The 16,548-nt window shown below is 35.8% G+C and overlaps 1 protein-coding gene across 2 annotated transcripts in view; it reads left to right on the top strand.

Annotated features, from left to right (window-relative positions):
• LOC112983584 (WD repeat-containing protein 70) overlaps positions 1-16,548 on the top strand; it is a 146,345-nt gene that overhangs the window by 69,640 nt on the left and 60,157 nt on the right. For both annotated transcript variants that reach the window (XM_064502003.1, XM_026100799.2), the window contains exon 10: positions 12,572-12,746. In XM_064502003.1, coding sequence (XP_064358073.1) covers positions 12,572-12,746 — 175 coding nt within the window. The remainder of the gene's footprint in view (positions 1-12,571; positions 12,747-16,548) is intronic.

The raw sequence follows: 16,548 nt of genomic DNA, 5'->3' as shown, positions 1-16,548 counted from the left end.
GCTATTTTTGTCTTTATAAACTATGTACGTTTATGTTAATCTTTTTCTGAAGTTTTTCTTGATTAAAATGTTAGCTGCTGCAATAAAAAATGCAGTCACTTGTAAAAGCTTGCATTTGAGAGCTTTTTCAACTGACATTTTTACTATGAAATTTCATTTTTAGAGGGTTCAGTCAGTTTCAGACAGATTATCTAGCTTTTCTTAAAGACTAAAAATTTAAAACAAAATTGAGAAGCTTGCTACAATGCAGGAAAAAATGGGGTACCAAAACACGTTACTTCCCTTACTTAGGCAAGTCAAGGTATTGGCACTGTGGAAGTGAGTAGAGTTTGTCCTTTGTCCCTAGTCCCTGTGGAATGGTTTTAATTTTAAAATCAAAAAAAAAAAAAAGCACCCCAAACCAGCAATAACAAGCCCTACTTTCCACATAGCATGGTTTAAATGAAATTGGTTAATCAAGTGTTTTTTACATTACAGTTCATGTAAACACTAACTTTTACTGAAGATTCGGTTTTCAGTTAAGCACTATGGCTTAATGCTTTGATCTTCTGTTTTCATTTTGAGATTCTGACCCTCCTCTTATATGTTGATTCCAAGATGAGATCAGTTTGTTTTTCTGAAATGATAAACTTCGAACTGCATGTTATTCACCTCTTCCAAGTTTATTGCATATGAAATAGGGGAAGCTCACTCTGTTTATCAGCGTAGGACAGAGAAACTCACATGGGCAAAACTAGGGAATCCGCTGAGTGATGATGAATCATAAATTAAGAATTTGTAATTTCAGTAGTTTGAAATGTAACTCTGGAAGTTACTAATTTTGAAAACTCTGTATTTCTGACAGCAGTAAGACAAATTTAAAACTAAATTAATACATCATAAACTGTCCAAATATTTTTTCAGTATGGATAATATGCTCATTATATTTGCAGCATAGATAGAATTCATTTGTGCACTCTACAAATAGGTGAGGTTAGTATTGTGACAGTTTCTGTGTTAAGTGTTTGAAGTTGAAGAGGATTTGGTCCTTTACAGAGTGTGGGCACAATCCATGCTCTCAACTTTTAAGATGAACTGAAAAAGTATGTTTTCCTTATCCTGGTTGCTTCACCATTAGTAGTTAACTAATATTTTAAAGTGAGACTTTCACATAAGAATCTTTTTGTATATGTTAAAAATTTTGTCGACTTACTGCAATAGCATCCAGTAAAGTCTCATATGGAAGTTGTCTGAGATGTCTGATATAGTGTCTAAGATTTATATACGTGCATACACATACGTGCACATGCATCTGGTATATGTATAAATGCAATGACTTCATTAAGAATGTGAAGCTGTTCATGTGCCAACATCCGAGGTGACACTAAAATAAACTTTTTGTCTCCATTTGGAACTATAACTGTTTTCTTAAAGTTACGGGTTTCAACTTAAGATTTCACCAAAGGCTGTTAGGAGTATCTGGTAAATTTATGCTTCTGATACTGACTTCTCTGGAACTACTATGCATGCTTTCAAAGATGGTCCAACTTTTCAGTGGGAGGAACTGAATGGCAGCTTTGGAACTTCTCTCCTGGGCTGCATGAACGGCTCTGAACAACTGGTCATAGACAGATGCAAGAGGTGGTTTTGGCATCTCATGCGATTCTAGAAGCTGTGTTCTCTTTCCACAAAAGTGTGGCTGTTGGGATGATGAAATTGTTGAATGGGCCAAATTCAGCCTGGGACCACCAGTTTGAGCCATTTGCTCATTATTACTAAAGGCTGTTTTGCTTTAAGGAAAAACACATTTGGATTTTAAACATAAAGTTAGAAAAATTAGAAATTGATTTTTCTGAAATGGCTTACTTCTGAAGAGCTTCCCTTGCTCTATTTTGTCATAGCGCAGAACAAACTAAACATGCAAAGCATCCTGCATTTTCATTTCACTGACAGAAGATTAAAAAAAAATATGAATTGTGCTGCTTCCCCAAGAAAAAGGAAAGGTAGAGCTGGGCATTTACACTCATTTGAAGAACAGCCGAATTATTGAGTAGGCATCCTTGAGTTCTAGCTGAAAAAGCCTTGATTTGAGAATTTTACTAGCACTCAGTACTGCATAGACTGAAATTTTAGGGCTTAAGGCAAGCAGAAGACTAGAGCACTACCAAACCGACATAGTCAAACTCCAGAGACATTCAGTGTTATTCAGTTATCATCATGGGCTCTGAAATGAGTCACTTCTCTAGTCTCTTCTATTTAAAAAGAAAAAAAAAGAAAGTTTATTAAAATATTTTCTAAATTGTTTATCTCCTGCATTTACTGTTTTAAAATGCACACATTTCTGACTCCAGCAAAGCAATAAAAAACATTTTTCCCCAACCTGGAGAACTTCGTTGATTAGAGAGAATAATTCCTTTAGATCTCATCTTTAAAGTAATGCAGTTTAATGCTACTTTGTTCACTAATCTCTGCACTTTCCTCCTTATATAGACAGAAGGCGGAAAGGCAGGTAGGTGCTTCTTTAGTAGCAGCAATATTACTCCGTGAACAGACTATAGTGAATAGTGTGAAAAGATGGTTATCCAGACAGAAATGGAACTATATCATGAATCTTTTGAGATCTGAGATGAAGGAGTGTATCTCTTCTCTACAAAATAAACTGTTCTCCTTTCCGAGTTTTTGTGAGGAGGGATGTATGTCTTACATTTTGGTGTTTATTCCAGAAAATATGATGAATATAGAAATTTGGCCTGGTCTTTAGAACCCTTTCATAAATCCTTATGGAAATTTTACTACAAAATATAAATAGAAAGTGAAACTCGCTTTGTAAAATTTCTATAGCACAGAGCACACAGTTAATCTGTATAGCTGAGTCAAACTTTGAGTCAAACTTTGCTTCATTTAAAATAGATTATTTGGCTTCAAAAATCACAATACTGTCTTTTTTGCTTACTGACGTTTAGTTGCTATTTACTGCTAATGGAGCTGCAGAAAAGTGGCTGAGTGTGAGATCGAAGGTGGCAGCAAAATGGTTAAGACGACTAATTGTTGTGATAGTGTCAGCTGAGGTGTTGCCTTAGAGAGCTTTTAATTGCTTGACAGGTTTAATTTAATTCCAGTTGATTTTCATGGATTTAATGAAGAGTGCTGTTGAGTGTTAGTTCCAATCAAAATTATTTATTGGGGCGAAGGAGATAACTTGAGATCCAAACGAGTCTCGACTCTTTTATAGCCATGACTAATCAGCTTTTTAGAAAGCATCCTGTTTTCCCAGTGATTTACTCTTCCTGCTTTTGCTGTATCATGCAAGACTGCTCTTGAGTCATTTCAGTTCATGCTCCTGACGGTAATGTGAATGGTGGAGATGTCCTTTATCAGAAGTCTTCCCCTTTTATCTTAACCAAATGTACCCCTTAGGGAGACTGATTACATCCTACTCTTATCTTTACTGAAGTGGGAGATTAGATCTCAATTCATTGCCTTTTTGCCCCATTTGGAAACTGGATGGAAAAGGTACATAATAATTTTTTTTTTAGTCAAGGCTTTTCATTTATCATTTACTTTTTATAGATCTTCTACCTTTCATCATACGATTTTAATTTTAATATGTTATGCTGTCTTCCAGGATAGAGGTTATATTCAGAGCAAATTGCTAGTATTTCAAGAATCTATACACTTATCAAAACAAATAAATCAGAAATAAGAGAGCAAATGTGGCTCTCTTTATATACATTAAGAGCAAGAGCAGTTTGGAAGTTTGAGGCTCTTGAGAATCTGTGGTGAAGGTGTAGATCAAAATCTTTTTAGAAAATAAAAATGTGTTGTAAATCTCTTAGGTCTCTGGTGTTACTTGTCTATTTAAAGCCTTCAGATTCTTTGAAGTTAAAAACTGGAAATAGCTGGATATTTATCTGAATTTTGAATTGCACAATACTGTTCAGTGGTAATTCACAAGGAAGTTAATAAGCCTAGAGTTGAATCTTGGAATCCCTTTTATGCTCCATTCTGAAACCTTCCTATTTATGTGACTGGATGTTTTCTTATGCTTTATCTTGAGTTGATAGCTAAGTAAATGCAATCTGTCTACATTTATAATGACAATTACTTTTCTTGTGTAGTATTTTGTCATTCCTTCTCTCTTCTCATGTCCATATGCAAAGGGTGTTGACTAAAAACTTTCACTACAGAGAATGGTGGAATTTTGAATTGGTCATTTTAATGAGCTAGTCTGCAAATAGTCATTGGAACTTTGTGGAGTTTTCAGGCTTTGAAAATATTACCAATGTACTTAGGATTTTTTGTGTAAAATTCCATGGGATAATTTTTCCCTCACTTTGGGTAGGCACTTAGAAGGGAATGTTTGAAACAAATACATTATTCATGTGCAAATACAGTACAATTTTATATACTGGAACTGCTGCACTGATTGAAAAAATTATTGAGAAAATAGTGTTTTTTCACATTGGCTGTTGCTCTGTATGTTTGTTATTTCTCCAATTCTGCTTATGTCCCCTATGGGGATTTTTCCTGTAACACAAAAGCTTCTGCAATGAAGAGTACTCCACAAAAGATGTCCCTTTGCTCCTCACTGCGTCATCTAGGGCCTCAATAATTTTATGAACTGAAGAGATTCTTTTCACCTATTGATACCCTGTGGAAGGGAGGGGCTGGATTGAGCAGCTCAAGCAGATCACTTCTGCATCCAAGATCTGCTTAGATGATGTGTGTCAATGTTAAATCAGTGAGATTTGTAGTATGTTAATTAATAACTTATTTCTGGGAAACTTGTTCCTGCTCTTAAATTTTTACATCCTTTTAAAGAATGACATTTTGCATTGTTAGACTGACTAGTTGTTTGTTTTGGGAAAATATAAAAATGAATCTCCATATACAAAGCTTGTGAGCTTTGTATTTCCTTTAAAGCAGTCTTATATTGCCATAATTAAGAGGTTCAGTTGTGAGGTATTCTTCTGTATACCATGTTTCTGTTAAATGACATGTTTCTTCATACTGCGTGTTCATTATACCCTGAAAGGAGTTATATAGACATGTTGATAGGTAATTATTTCTGCGTATCTGAATGTATCTGTTGGCTAGAAGTGATCACATGTAGTATTTTAATATCGTTTGCTATTCCTGCTGTTTTCCTCTTATGGACCTGCTGTACAGCTTACTTGTAAGCAGTCATTATTTTGAAGTCAGGGATTGAGAAGAAATCAAAGTTTCAAAATACTTTCAAATATTTTTGTACTTCTAAATGAAGGACTGAATAAAATAAAAAAATCCTTAAAGTATATGTTGATGAGCAATGAGGCTAAATCAAAATAGTAATTGTCAGATGTACCTTCTGTGTATTGCATAAGGCAGGAATCCTGTGGTCTCATCTCCTATTTCTTCTCATTATTCAACCCTTTCTCTGAAGATGGAATAATTTACTCCTGGGCTTTCATGTGATATTCCCTGTGTATAACATCCTAGATTTAAACATAATTTCTGAGAATATAAATCCACGCATGACCTTCAGAAAAACCACTTAAACCTGGGCATTTTATGCTAAAGGAGTAACATTAATATATTGTCATCCTCTCAGGAGCAGCTGTAACTGGGAGGAGTACTGTGACAGCAAAAGGTTTTTGAGACTTGGGAATACTAGGTTCTGTTGCAAGTATTGCAGAGGAGTATGGTCTTCACACCCTTCAGGCTGCTTTGAAACCTCTCTGAAGTCTCCCTCCCACCAGCCTTTAACCGTTCTTTTTCTCCCAGTGCTACGCTCTGTTGGGAACTCCTTGTCATGTGTGGTGTCTTCTCACCAAGTATCTCATCCTTACCTCTCTTTTTTCTTAGCCTCTTACTCAGTTCTTTTATTTTTAGTCTCTTACCTGACCAATCTTGCTTTCCTTTTATCTCTGCTCTTCCCCTGACCTTCATAAGGAGTTCTGCTGCCTTAATCCAGTTTATGCTTATTCATAGTCAGTTTTTCCTGTCTCCTTTTCTAATTTAGTCTTCCTCAAATCTTGCATATACTGGCCGTCTATAGGATTGCTACTTAGTACTTCAGAGAGTCTCTTGCCCATGCAAACTGTCATGCTTATGTGTCATTACAAATTTGAGTTCATTTGCTTTTTGGTTCATATAGACTGGGCAATGAAATTGTTCCCATTCATTGTCATAAGATTCAAAAATATTTTTCCCCCAAAATAATAATTATAAATTAGGTGTAATTACAGAATGGTGGCAGTAGACATATAGGGGAATTAAAGGCTACCTATTTTATTTGGAAATACAGAAAAATAGTTTCATAATTGCTTCAACTTATTTGCCATATATCTCATAAAAATAAAGTTGTAATGTTTTTGTTTGTTTTGTATTCTGGTAAAAATGTTTTATCTGGTAGACATTCTGGGGTTTTTTTACATTTAGGGAGTATTTAAGTAATAGAGTAGCTGAAAAGATGTTATAATTTATAAGTTGTCTACTGTGGTTACTATTTTACTTATGGTGGATATGACTTTTCTTGTACTGATTTAAATTGTTTTAACTCTGTTCAAATGCAGGGAGTAGGTAGTTTATTTAGAAGTTTTTCTGCCAAACAAGTATGGGAAGTTTTGCTGGATTTCTCCATCTGTTTGTGTGTACATACAATTTTTTTCAGTATCTGGTGCATGACTGAACCTTCATTGTGCTGCATGTGCTCAACAGAAGACATCATAACATACTTGCGTTCAAAAAGAGCAGAGAGGATACAGTAATCAAAGTTTTCTTGCTGACATGGTCTTGCACCAGAATGTGTGTGGAGTGCATCCGCAGAGAACTTTTCAGCTATTCTGTATAGATTCTGTACAGATATTCTGCTTTAGGTAGCTTTTTCACCATATTATATAAGCATCTTAAAACAACCTTACCTACATAGTAATGAAATAATGTAGTAAAAAAGATACCAAAAATCTTGCTTTAAAATCAGTTGTTTGTTTATAAAGAGGATTACATAAGCATTTCTAAAAAATGTATTTTTACCATATCACTAATAAGGTGACTCAGAATTCTGCACTCTAGAGCTAAATTCCATTGCAGCAGTATTTCTATGATGATTTTAATATATCTTACAGCTTTGTATTACAAAGTTCATTACAATATATTACAAAGGCATTATAATATATTATAAAGGCAGGCATTATCATATAGTCATTAGGTGTGCAGCATAAGCTTGATCGGAACTTTTAGCAGTGTTATATTCTGTTGCTTTTTTATGTATTGTAAGGTTGGTAAGAATAGTTGATATATTTATATTGTATTAAATGCCAACAACATTCAATATTGTGCAAGAGAGATTTGCAATCCAGTGGAAACATACAAAGATTGGATAGGCAGAGAAACTTGGTGGAATTTGACAGGTCAGGCTTTTAATGTTTGAATTGGTTCAATCCTTGACTTTTCAGAAGACCATATTAGAATACAGTATTAGAATGGGCACTGACTTGCTGAATCAGGACTTGGAGAAATTTTCCATGCTTGCAGGATATGCAGCTACATAATAATAATTTGTGTAACACAGCAGCACTGTCAAAAGTTAATTTTATTAGATATCTTGTCTTAGTCATAGCTTAGAGCATTAGAAAAAAGAGGAAAGCCATTTGTGAAACAAAATTGACCCCAGTAATTAAATTAGTTGTTTACTTAAATCCGGATCATTTAACTTCTCAGTGGTCAGGAAAATAGCCACATTACCTTTCCAAAAGAACATTCCCATCCTTTTCTAAATTGCTTTGAATTGCTCTTGGCAAATATAAAAGCTTTACAAAATCTGTTTTGCAGATGTGGAATCCACCATTAAAAAAGTTAGACTTAAACTTGCATGTGTGGAGCCTTTTCAACGTAAATTTTCTTTGAAAATAAAGCTAGGAAAGAATCTAAAAATATTTATGTGGCTCTGCATATCCTTCAGTATAAAAATATTGGCTGTGAAGGAAGAATGAGTGTATATGTTGAAGGGATAGTTTTCAAAAAGTCCTTCCATATATGTTGTTTTCACTAGTATACAAACTGTTATAAAACACAATCTGTTTTCAGGGAAAAAAAACTAAGAAAATTGTTCAGGGAATATGTTTTCCCTTTGTTTTCAATGGAATTCAAAAATAACTTTGCTGTAGCTGTCAACAGATGAGTATTAGTGTTACACTTGTGCTAAATGCTGCAGCATAACCTGAGTGTAAGAGTAATACAGCATTATTCTTTCATTCCACGCTTATTTTAGACCTATGGAAATATTCTTCGTAGGAAGCTGTTTGGACCAAAAGGAGTCTAGAACTGATTCGATTGAATGCAATGGTAAAGATTTTTATTAGTTTCAACACAAACAAGATTAGATTGGATCCAGGATAGGTTAGGAAGTTAAAATGGGACTGTTGTAACACAATCTTTATTCATTTGTTATGTTTGGGGAGGAGGAAGAGGCATAAATGGTCCAAAACATTCTGCAAAAAAGAAAGACATTATTCCAATCAAAGGCTTGTGCTCTCTGAGTTTACCGTGGTGTGGCATGGCAATTGAGGGTCGATAGCATGTGGAAGCAGAGAAGCAGCAACATTAGCTGGTATTTGTTTGGTGTATTGCCAGTTTAAAGACATATGCTGTGGAGACAAATTATTTGATTTTCTGGGATTCTTTCCTTGTTTATTCCCTTTCCTTCAGGCTGTGATGGGAGGGGTGACATTTTACTAAAGGATTAAATTTTGTGAGGGAAAGGCACTGAAAAAACAGTCCACTCAGTTTCAAGTGCAAATAGTAGAAGGCGGGGAAAGCATCAAAGTGCCTGTTGAAAGAAAAGGCAGGGCACTGACACAGTTATTGACAGAGCGTGGAGAGTAAAAGGGGAATCACAATGGCAGAAGAAATTAGTTTACTTCATACTCAAACTGTGTGGTGATGGTCCTTATAATGAGATAGTGAAAGTGTGCTTCTGGGGTGCTTCAGAGATCCCTTCTCGGATAGTCTGTATTTCTAGTCCATCACAGATTTGAAAGAGAATATAAAACATACCATGACTGTTGATGTTTTGGTCAGTGCTGATTCAGTCAGATACTGTGGGCAGGTTGATTCATGTGGTAAGCTGAAATTTGTCCATGGTATTATTGAGATATTTTTGCAATATGATGTCTACTTTTAAATAAAATCGGAAAGGTTTCAGTAAAGAATAAAAACATTTGGAAGGTCCGACTTGAAAGAAGAGATTAAAGAGCTCAGTCTTAGCTCAAGAGTTAGGGACTGTCTGGGAATGATTGATCGGTTTGTTTATAAGATGAGTGACTTCTTAAAATTCTTTTATATGTTTCTTGTAGAAAAATTTCATAGATCAAGTAGCAGCAGGGGGACAATAAACATATTGAATGTGGGGACTTTAAAGAAACATTGAGGGGACATTATAAGCAATGTGGATATTTTTAACAGTGCATGTAATTCATTTGTGAGGCAGTGTTACCAACTGTCTACAGCACAAGAAGTTGTTCAAGAAACTTGGATTTTTCTTCTTGTGCTACTGACCTGCTGATAAGTTTGATTTAGGGATCAAAATTTTTGGCCTTCGTTATGTTTGAGGGAGAACTAGATAGGCCATGAGCGCTCCTTCTTTCTTTACAGTTGAAAGGTAAAAGGAATAAGAAGGTTTAAATTTAATTTATAGTATTATGAAGTGATCGAGGTTTTGACAAGCCGTGGAGCCCTAAAAAGAGGAGAACTGAAGGCCTTAAAATATGGAATCAAAAAAGCACTGTAAAGAGGGCAGAGAGGTGAGGTGATGTTGCCAGCTGAAATGAGAAATTAGAATGGTGAAGGATGCTCAGAGATTGCTTTTGGAATTGCAGCTGACATGCTTGTGAGACATCTCAGATAAAAAGGGAAGAAGAAAGTAGCAGATTTTAAAATTCTCAGCATGTAACCATGTTATTTGCTAAACCTCTACATCTGAGAAATAAGTGTGCTAAGTCCCTGGGAAACTTCAGCTATGACAGGGGAGGTAGCACTCCAGCAGAAGATGATGATCCCAAGAGGTGACAGAGAAGCTCAAGGTACTGGATATTCAGTTGAGATGCTAGAAGGATTGATTATTGTGAGGGAAAGAGATAGGAAAACGATGCAATTCTTTGAGTAAATATTAGAATGGGAAAGGTGCCTCTTGAAAGATGGGACACTGAGATGATTACTGAGAGAGCATAGAGAGGAAAAGGGGAATGTGAGAATTACAGAATGGTTGAGGTTGGAAGGGACCTCTGGAGATTACCTCGTCCAACCACTCTGTTCAAAGCAAGGTGAACTAGAGCAGGTTGCACAGGGCCATGCCCAGTCAGGTTTCGAGTATCTCCAAGAATGGAGACTCCACAACCACAATAGACAACTTTTTCCAGTATTGGACCCCTGCCCTCTCCTGCCCCCTGCCACCACCAGTTAAAAAAATATATTTATAATATATATATTTTTTAAAAAATGTTTAAATAGAATTTCCTGTACTTCAGTTTGGGCCCGTTGTCTCTTGTCCTTTCAGTGGGCCCCACTGAGAAGAGTCTGGCTCTGTCATCTTTGCTCTTTTCCATCAGCTATTTGTGCACAATTATAAGAACCCCCTGAGCCTTCTCTTCTTAAGGCTAAACAACTCCAGCTCTTTCAGCCTGTCCTTGTATGTCAGAAGAAATAAGTTAGCGTCGTACTCAGACCATGTGTCTAACAGTTGAAATGCTCCCTTTTTCTGCTCTTTCCTGGTAGGTGACAGGTTATTGTCCTATCCTAGAACCAGGGTAGGTTCTGCAATTATCAGCCAAAGAACGCATGTAACGAATAGGAAATGTCTTGCAGGAAATTTTGCTTTCGTTAAAGAATCAGCTTTCCTACCCCCGGAACAAGAGGATTCAAGAGATGCATCCCTGTGTGAAAGAACTCCATATAAAGGAACTAATAACGGGGAAGACTGAGGAGATGCCCTTTTATGTAGGGAGTCATGAAAGTCCTGACGTTTTAGTTTGTCCTTTATCTGCTCTTTCAGGAAATTGCAGTATCTTATGTAGTTATTTCATTCAAGAAATAATACATTCATTTCTGCAATACATAGCATAGGTTTATTTAGATGACTCTGGAAAATGTATCATAATTTAACATTTTGTTAAAAACGAAAAAGAGCAGGAAACTTGAATGTCCTTTGCTGGGGCTCCAAATAGAACAATAAACTGATGCCTTACAGTTACAAGATTTGGAGACTTTTTAAAAGGAGCTGATCTTGACTTTATTATGGACAACTAGCGATTTGTTCCATTTCACTTGATTTCTCTTTATTCTCATTATACGTGCAATTATATGTATCTTTCATGAGCTATTTCTGGCTGATTTTCCTGCTTGTTTTGTCCTACAGTTATGTATGTCCGCCCTGTAGCCTATCTGGTCTTGCAGCTCTGATGAAAGCTGCTAATGTTGTGCCTCAGTGTCTTGTCTTGTTCTTGGAAAATGGCAGCCTTAATCAAGTAATATTTGCTTTGCTAGAGAACCAGTGAATTACGTGCTGTTGGATCATAGGCAGTGTTTGTATAGTTTAAACAAATGAGGTTGTCCTGAGAACTTAGCGATTTCTTTCTTTCTAAATTAATGATCTTCCTTCTTTTGCCAAATCCTGAAACTCCTCTCCGCATTAGATGCCAGAAGAGTTTTGAATTTTTATCTGGAAAGAAATCAACATATTAAATGGACAGAAAACATTTGTATCTAAGACAGTTTAAAGAATCCACCTGTATCTCAGTGTTTTAGTTCTCTCTCATTTGGATGTTTTTATGTCTCTAAGAAACATTGAAGACCAAGGCAGATACTCTTTTTCCATTAAAAAGAAAGAAGATGTATTTATTGTGTTGATAATGTGGGAAAAACTCAGCTCTAAGAAACAGTATTACATAAATGAGTCTTTGTAAAGTATCTGAAGAACGCTTTTAGCACAGAAATCAAACCCCTTAGGATTAGTGAAATAGAACTACAATCATATTGCAATTAATTGTTTAAAATGCCCCTTAAAAATAAATAAAAAGCCTGAATAATGAGCAGCCAGCCTGCAGTACTGCCATTTTAAAGTAGGTTTATCAGTTGTTTCCATCTCAGAACAATGGAGGCAGTCTGTTCAGTAGATGAAATTGTATAAGCATTTATACCTGATTCTTGAAGTCTTAATTCTTGTAAAGCACTAGATGCATTTATATTCCTGATTTCTAGTGACAGTGGATACTATGTAGTATCTTTATATTAGCCCTTGGTCATTTGTTCAGTGGCAGGTAATTATATACGTTTAGATGAGAGCTTGGGAATATATATATATATATATATATACACACATTTTTTTAACTTTACATGCATGTTAATTAATACAAAGTTTCCTACTTGGAAAGTGGTTTTATACTTTAGTTTCCTGAGCATCATGCTGTATCTTATATGCTACTTTGTCATTATTATTTTTATTTATGCAATATTATATGCCATTTATGCTGAAAAAAGTGTCACTATATTATAAGAAGAATTATTTTATATACATTAACTGCAAGTAAAACAATTCTTTCTTTAAACCTCTTTCCAGAACTGTGAGGACATGGGATGTTAACAATGAAAAAAAGCACAAAGGTGTATTTAAACCACGATCCGCTCAAGGTAAAAGGGTGATTCCCACAACTTGCACATACAGCAGAGATGGTAAACTTATTGCAGCTGGCTGTCAGGATGGCTCCATCCAGATCTGGGATAGGAATATGAGTGTAAGTCAAGCATATGGTAACAGTACAGACTTTTAATATACAAAGTGCTGAATGTTGAAGCTGATAAAATTGGTTTGGGTATTTTTATTCTTATATATATCTTTTTCTGCTAAAAATGTAGTATTGTATAAGCAAGATTTAATATTTCCGCTAACTCTCTACAACTGGTCATTTGATTTGCTCCTATTCAATGCAAAGCAGTGAAGGAAGCTGCTGGCAGTCTGGTTTAAAAAAAAAAAAATTTTGGCCACATACCTATATTTAGAGTATTATTAACTTAAGATATGATGTTTGTGGAAAAAGCTGTCATTTCTTTTTGATTCCTAAGTAATTAAAAAGTTATAGTTCCATATTTATTTGAAATGTTCAATACATTAAGCAGTAATTCGTAAAACTTCATACTGAAATCAGTTATTCATCCAGATAATATACAGAGGACAAGAGCATCCGAGTGGGTAAGTACAATGCTGCACATTAAATACCAGTTGTTGTTATATTATCCAAAATGTAAAATTTACCGTTGAGGCAAATTTAAACAATCTGTGGAAATGTGGTGTGGTCAGAAAGAGTCAGAATTAGAACTATTTAAATTTTTTTAAATATGCAAAATGATGAAATAGACTCTGTCTGTAATTTAATTATCCTGTACATGTTCAACTCTAAAATTGTATTTCCAGTAGGTAGGAATCTAAAGAACAGGATACATAAAGTTCATATTACTACTCTATCATTCAAATTTTGGAGCAATCAGTGCTCTCTATTGCTTTGGGTAGTGGAGTTTACAAACCAGTCCAATTCCAAAGCCTTAATTTGCAATACAAATTCACTCATCAGAATTTTACAGCCTTTTAAATTAAGGGTAAAATATCTCATCTGTACCCATCTTATCCAAGGAAGTGGTCCCCAGTCTCACGTCCCCTTTACTTCAATGGGATAAGTGCTTATGGCATATGTGTAGCAGGAGAAAATGAGATTAGGGTCAGTTTGTTTGGAAGCCAAAAATAAGAATATGGATGAATAGGTTAAAAAAAAAAATCCTTAGAATCAAACTGACGTCATAAATCTTTGAAAGCTTTACAACTCCGGTAGAATAGGATGGGTTTGGGGAAATAATACTGAATTAATGTAATTTATGTTAGTCCGTTCAACTTCATCCTTCAAAACATTTGATTTTAAAAGGGAAAACAGGCAACTTAGGGAATTTTTCACAAAGACCGAATAAAATCTGATTGTTGAGGGCAAGGGGAAATGTAGAGATGTAAAGGAAAAGAAAGCCGGTTGATCATATTCAAAGTACAGCCTGTATTTTTGGATTGTCGTCTATTTTTATTTCTGTTTTTATTTCCACTATAAACCCAGTAAAACTTCCTAATGGCATGAAGCTTGAGAATTCATCCTAAGTGTAAACTTCTTCTAACAGAATAATAAATTTTTCAGAGACTGGCTTTCATCACCTGTGTATGCTGTTTATTTTAACATATACAGTATTGAAATATTAAGCTTTCTGGTGTAGCTTTAACAATAGTGCTCTTGGTAGTCTGCTTTTTCATGTGCTTTTCCTTTTGAACTTTTGTGTGTCTGTAAGATGACATATTGCAATGCTGGCTGAGTGCAGTTTAAGGTGATTATGAATAATTTAAAGATATATCCTGTGCATCTTGTGCAATTTCCAACTGGTGACCCCTCTGTAACAATGCAAGCCTGAAGAGATTTCCTAGTGGAAATGAAGTTGATAGTGTCCTTGAATTTATATTTTTAAAGTCTACAGAATTTTTGTCTTCACTTTTGCTGGTGCCATTAAGAAATGTGCAAGCTTTTCCAAAAGCAGCAGTAGTGAATTGTGTTCTAGCAGCACCCTTATGTAAAGCTGATGGTATGCTTTGGAAATCTGTGCTTATAGTTAAAATCAGGCATTTCAAAAGGCACCTTGCTGGAATAAGATATTAAAAAAGAAAAAAATCTTCAGCTTACATTACCAGAATGGAAATAAAAAATAAATAAAAAAGGACCATGTGACTGTCTAAGCACTATTAAGTGTTCAGTGTAGGATTTAGGGAGAGGAGGAGGGACTGAGTCCTGCACTGGAGTGGTGAAGGCACTTAGAAGCCTGAGAGAGGATGCAGAGTTGCTTGCTTAGGGGAAAAATAAAATGTTCCAGGCATATCAACGTGGTGCAGTGTTGGGGGTACGAGTAACTGTAGATGAAACAGGAAAATAGGCGAAGAAAGTTGTAAAAATCAAGAAGCTAGAGCTAAGCCGTTTGAAGAACTAAATAGGAGAAATATTAACTTTTGATTTTTGAAGAAATTTTTAATTTCCAATCCATCAAATATTATTTTACTTTGTTGAAATGGTATAGAACTCTGTACACGGATTTTGCTGTGTTACAATATGGTTCTTTTTCATGTCAAAATTAAGGCAGCATTTGTATTTAAGCTAAAATGGCTGTATTGAGTCTGTAAAAAAACAAAAACAGCCCCTCCCCCCCAAAAAAGTGTTTGAAGGGAGAAAACTGTTATAATTTCTTATATTTGATGAATTAGGAAAGATTCTTGCATCATTATTGTAGACTATGGATTTGGCACATATACAGTGGGAAAAATGACAAATTCAGGAAGATATTTTAAGTTAGAAGTAACTTTCTGGGCCTTACTCCAGTAGAGCTGTCATGCCAGAGCTGATCCAGTAAGGGCCTCATTTGACAGTCTGAATTTGTTTTCCGTTTTAAGCAAAAATTTAAGAGGCATTTCAACCCTGTCATTGACCCGTGCTCCTGCATGTGAAGGTAAGAGCACAAACTAAATCTAGCATGGTGTTCCTATCAGATATTAGGCCCCGCTCTACTTAGGCCAACTGTCCACAGTCCTATGTCTGTGAAAGTTTCATGGTGGGATTGGTTTTGAGACACCGGTATGTTAGTTGACATCCTCTAGCCTTATTCCTCAAGATGCAGACAAGAGTCAAAACTCTTAAAACATCAGAGCCAACTTCAGAGAGCGGGAAGTTTCTCTCCTTGCTACAATGAAAGCATAATGTCCCTGCTTTCCCATAGGAGAGGTGCCATGAAATCAGTGGTACCCAGTGGTTATCCCTGGAAAGGAGGAGAGTCTAATAATGCTTTTTCCTCGAGCAAAAGGGGCTCTCGGTTCCCTGGCTTCCTTTGAGGCAGGCGTGCTGCTGCAGTGCTGGCAGGAAGCCACTGTTTTTCTCTGGCAGTTTGTGAAGTCCATACCTCTGTACAAGGTGGCAGAAGCTACCTGGCAAAGCTCCCAGGAATTTTCCCTTGCCACCGTGGCCATAGTTTCTGAGTGCTGACTGTAAGTTTATTGTCCTCTGCTCCAGGCGTGACTTGAGAGCTTACACCTGACCACAAGAATCCTGCTGATTGAAGTCTATCAAAGGGCAAACATGAAAAAACAACCTGCTGGGCGGTAGCATCATGGAGTTATTTAATAAACTGAGACGTTGGCAGTGTGAACAGAGCGTTTACATGACACGCTGCCTTGCACTAGGGAGCAGGATTCTGGTTGTAGTCACTGTTTGTAAACCCTGATCTTGGCATGCTGCGGTAAAAATAAATTTTACAGTGGGTTTCCCCTTTCTGCCCTGGCAGCACTTTGCATTCACTGCTCAATAGTGTAGGAATTTGTCCAGAATGGTGCTGTTAAATAATTCTTTGCTTTTTTTCTTTCTTTTTTTTCTTTTTTTTTTCTTTTTTAAAGGATCCTTTCTATCCTCTATTTTATCATCTGTGTCTTTTCCTCATTTGGAATCAAAGTAACTATTTGTTGTAAGTTAGGGT

The sequence above is a fragment of the Dromaius novaehollandiae genome, chromosome Z (genome assembly GCF_036370855.1).
Source record: "Dromaius novaehollandiae isolate bDroNov1 chromosome Z, bDroNov1.hap1, whole genome shotgun sequence".
In the NCBI taxonomy this organism is placed as follows: domain Eukaryota; kingdom Metazoa; phylum Chordata; class Aves; order Casuariiformes; family Dromaiidae; genus Dromaius; species Dromaius novaehollandiae.
The sequence above is the reverse complement of the archived record's forward strand: the minus strand, read 5'-3'. Positions and strand labels throughout refer to the sequence as shown.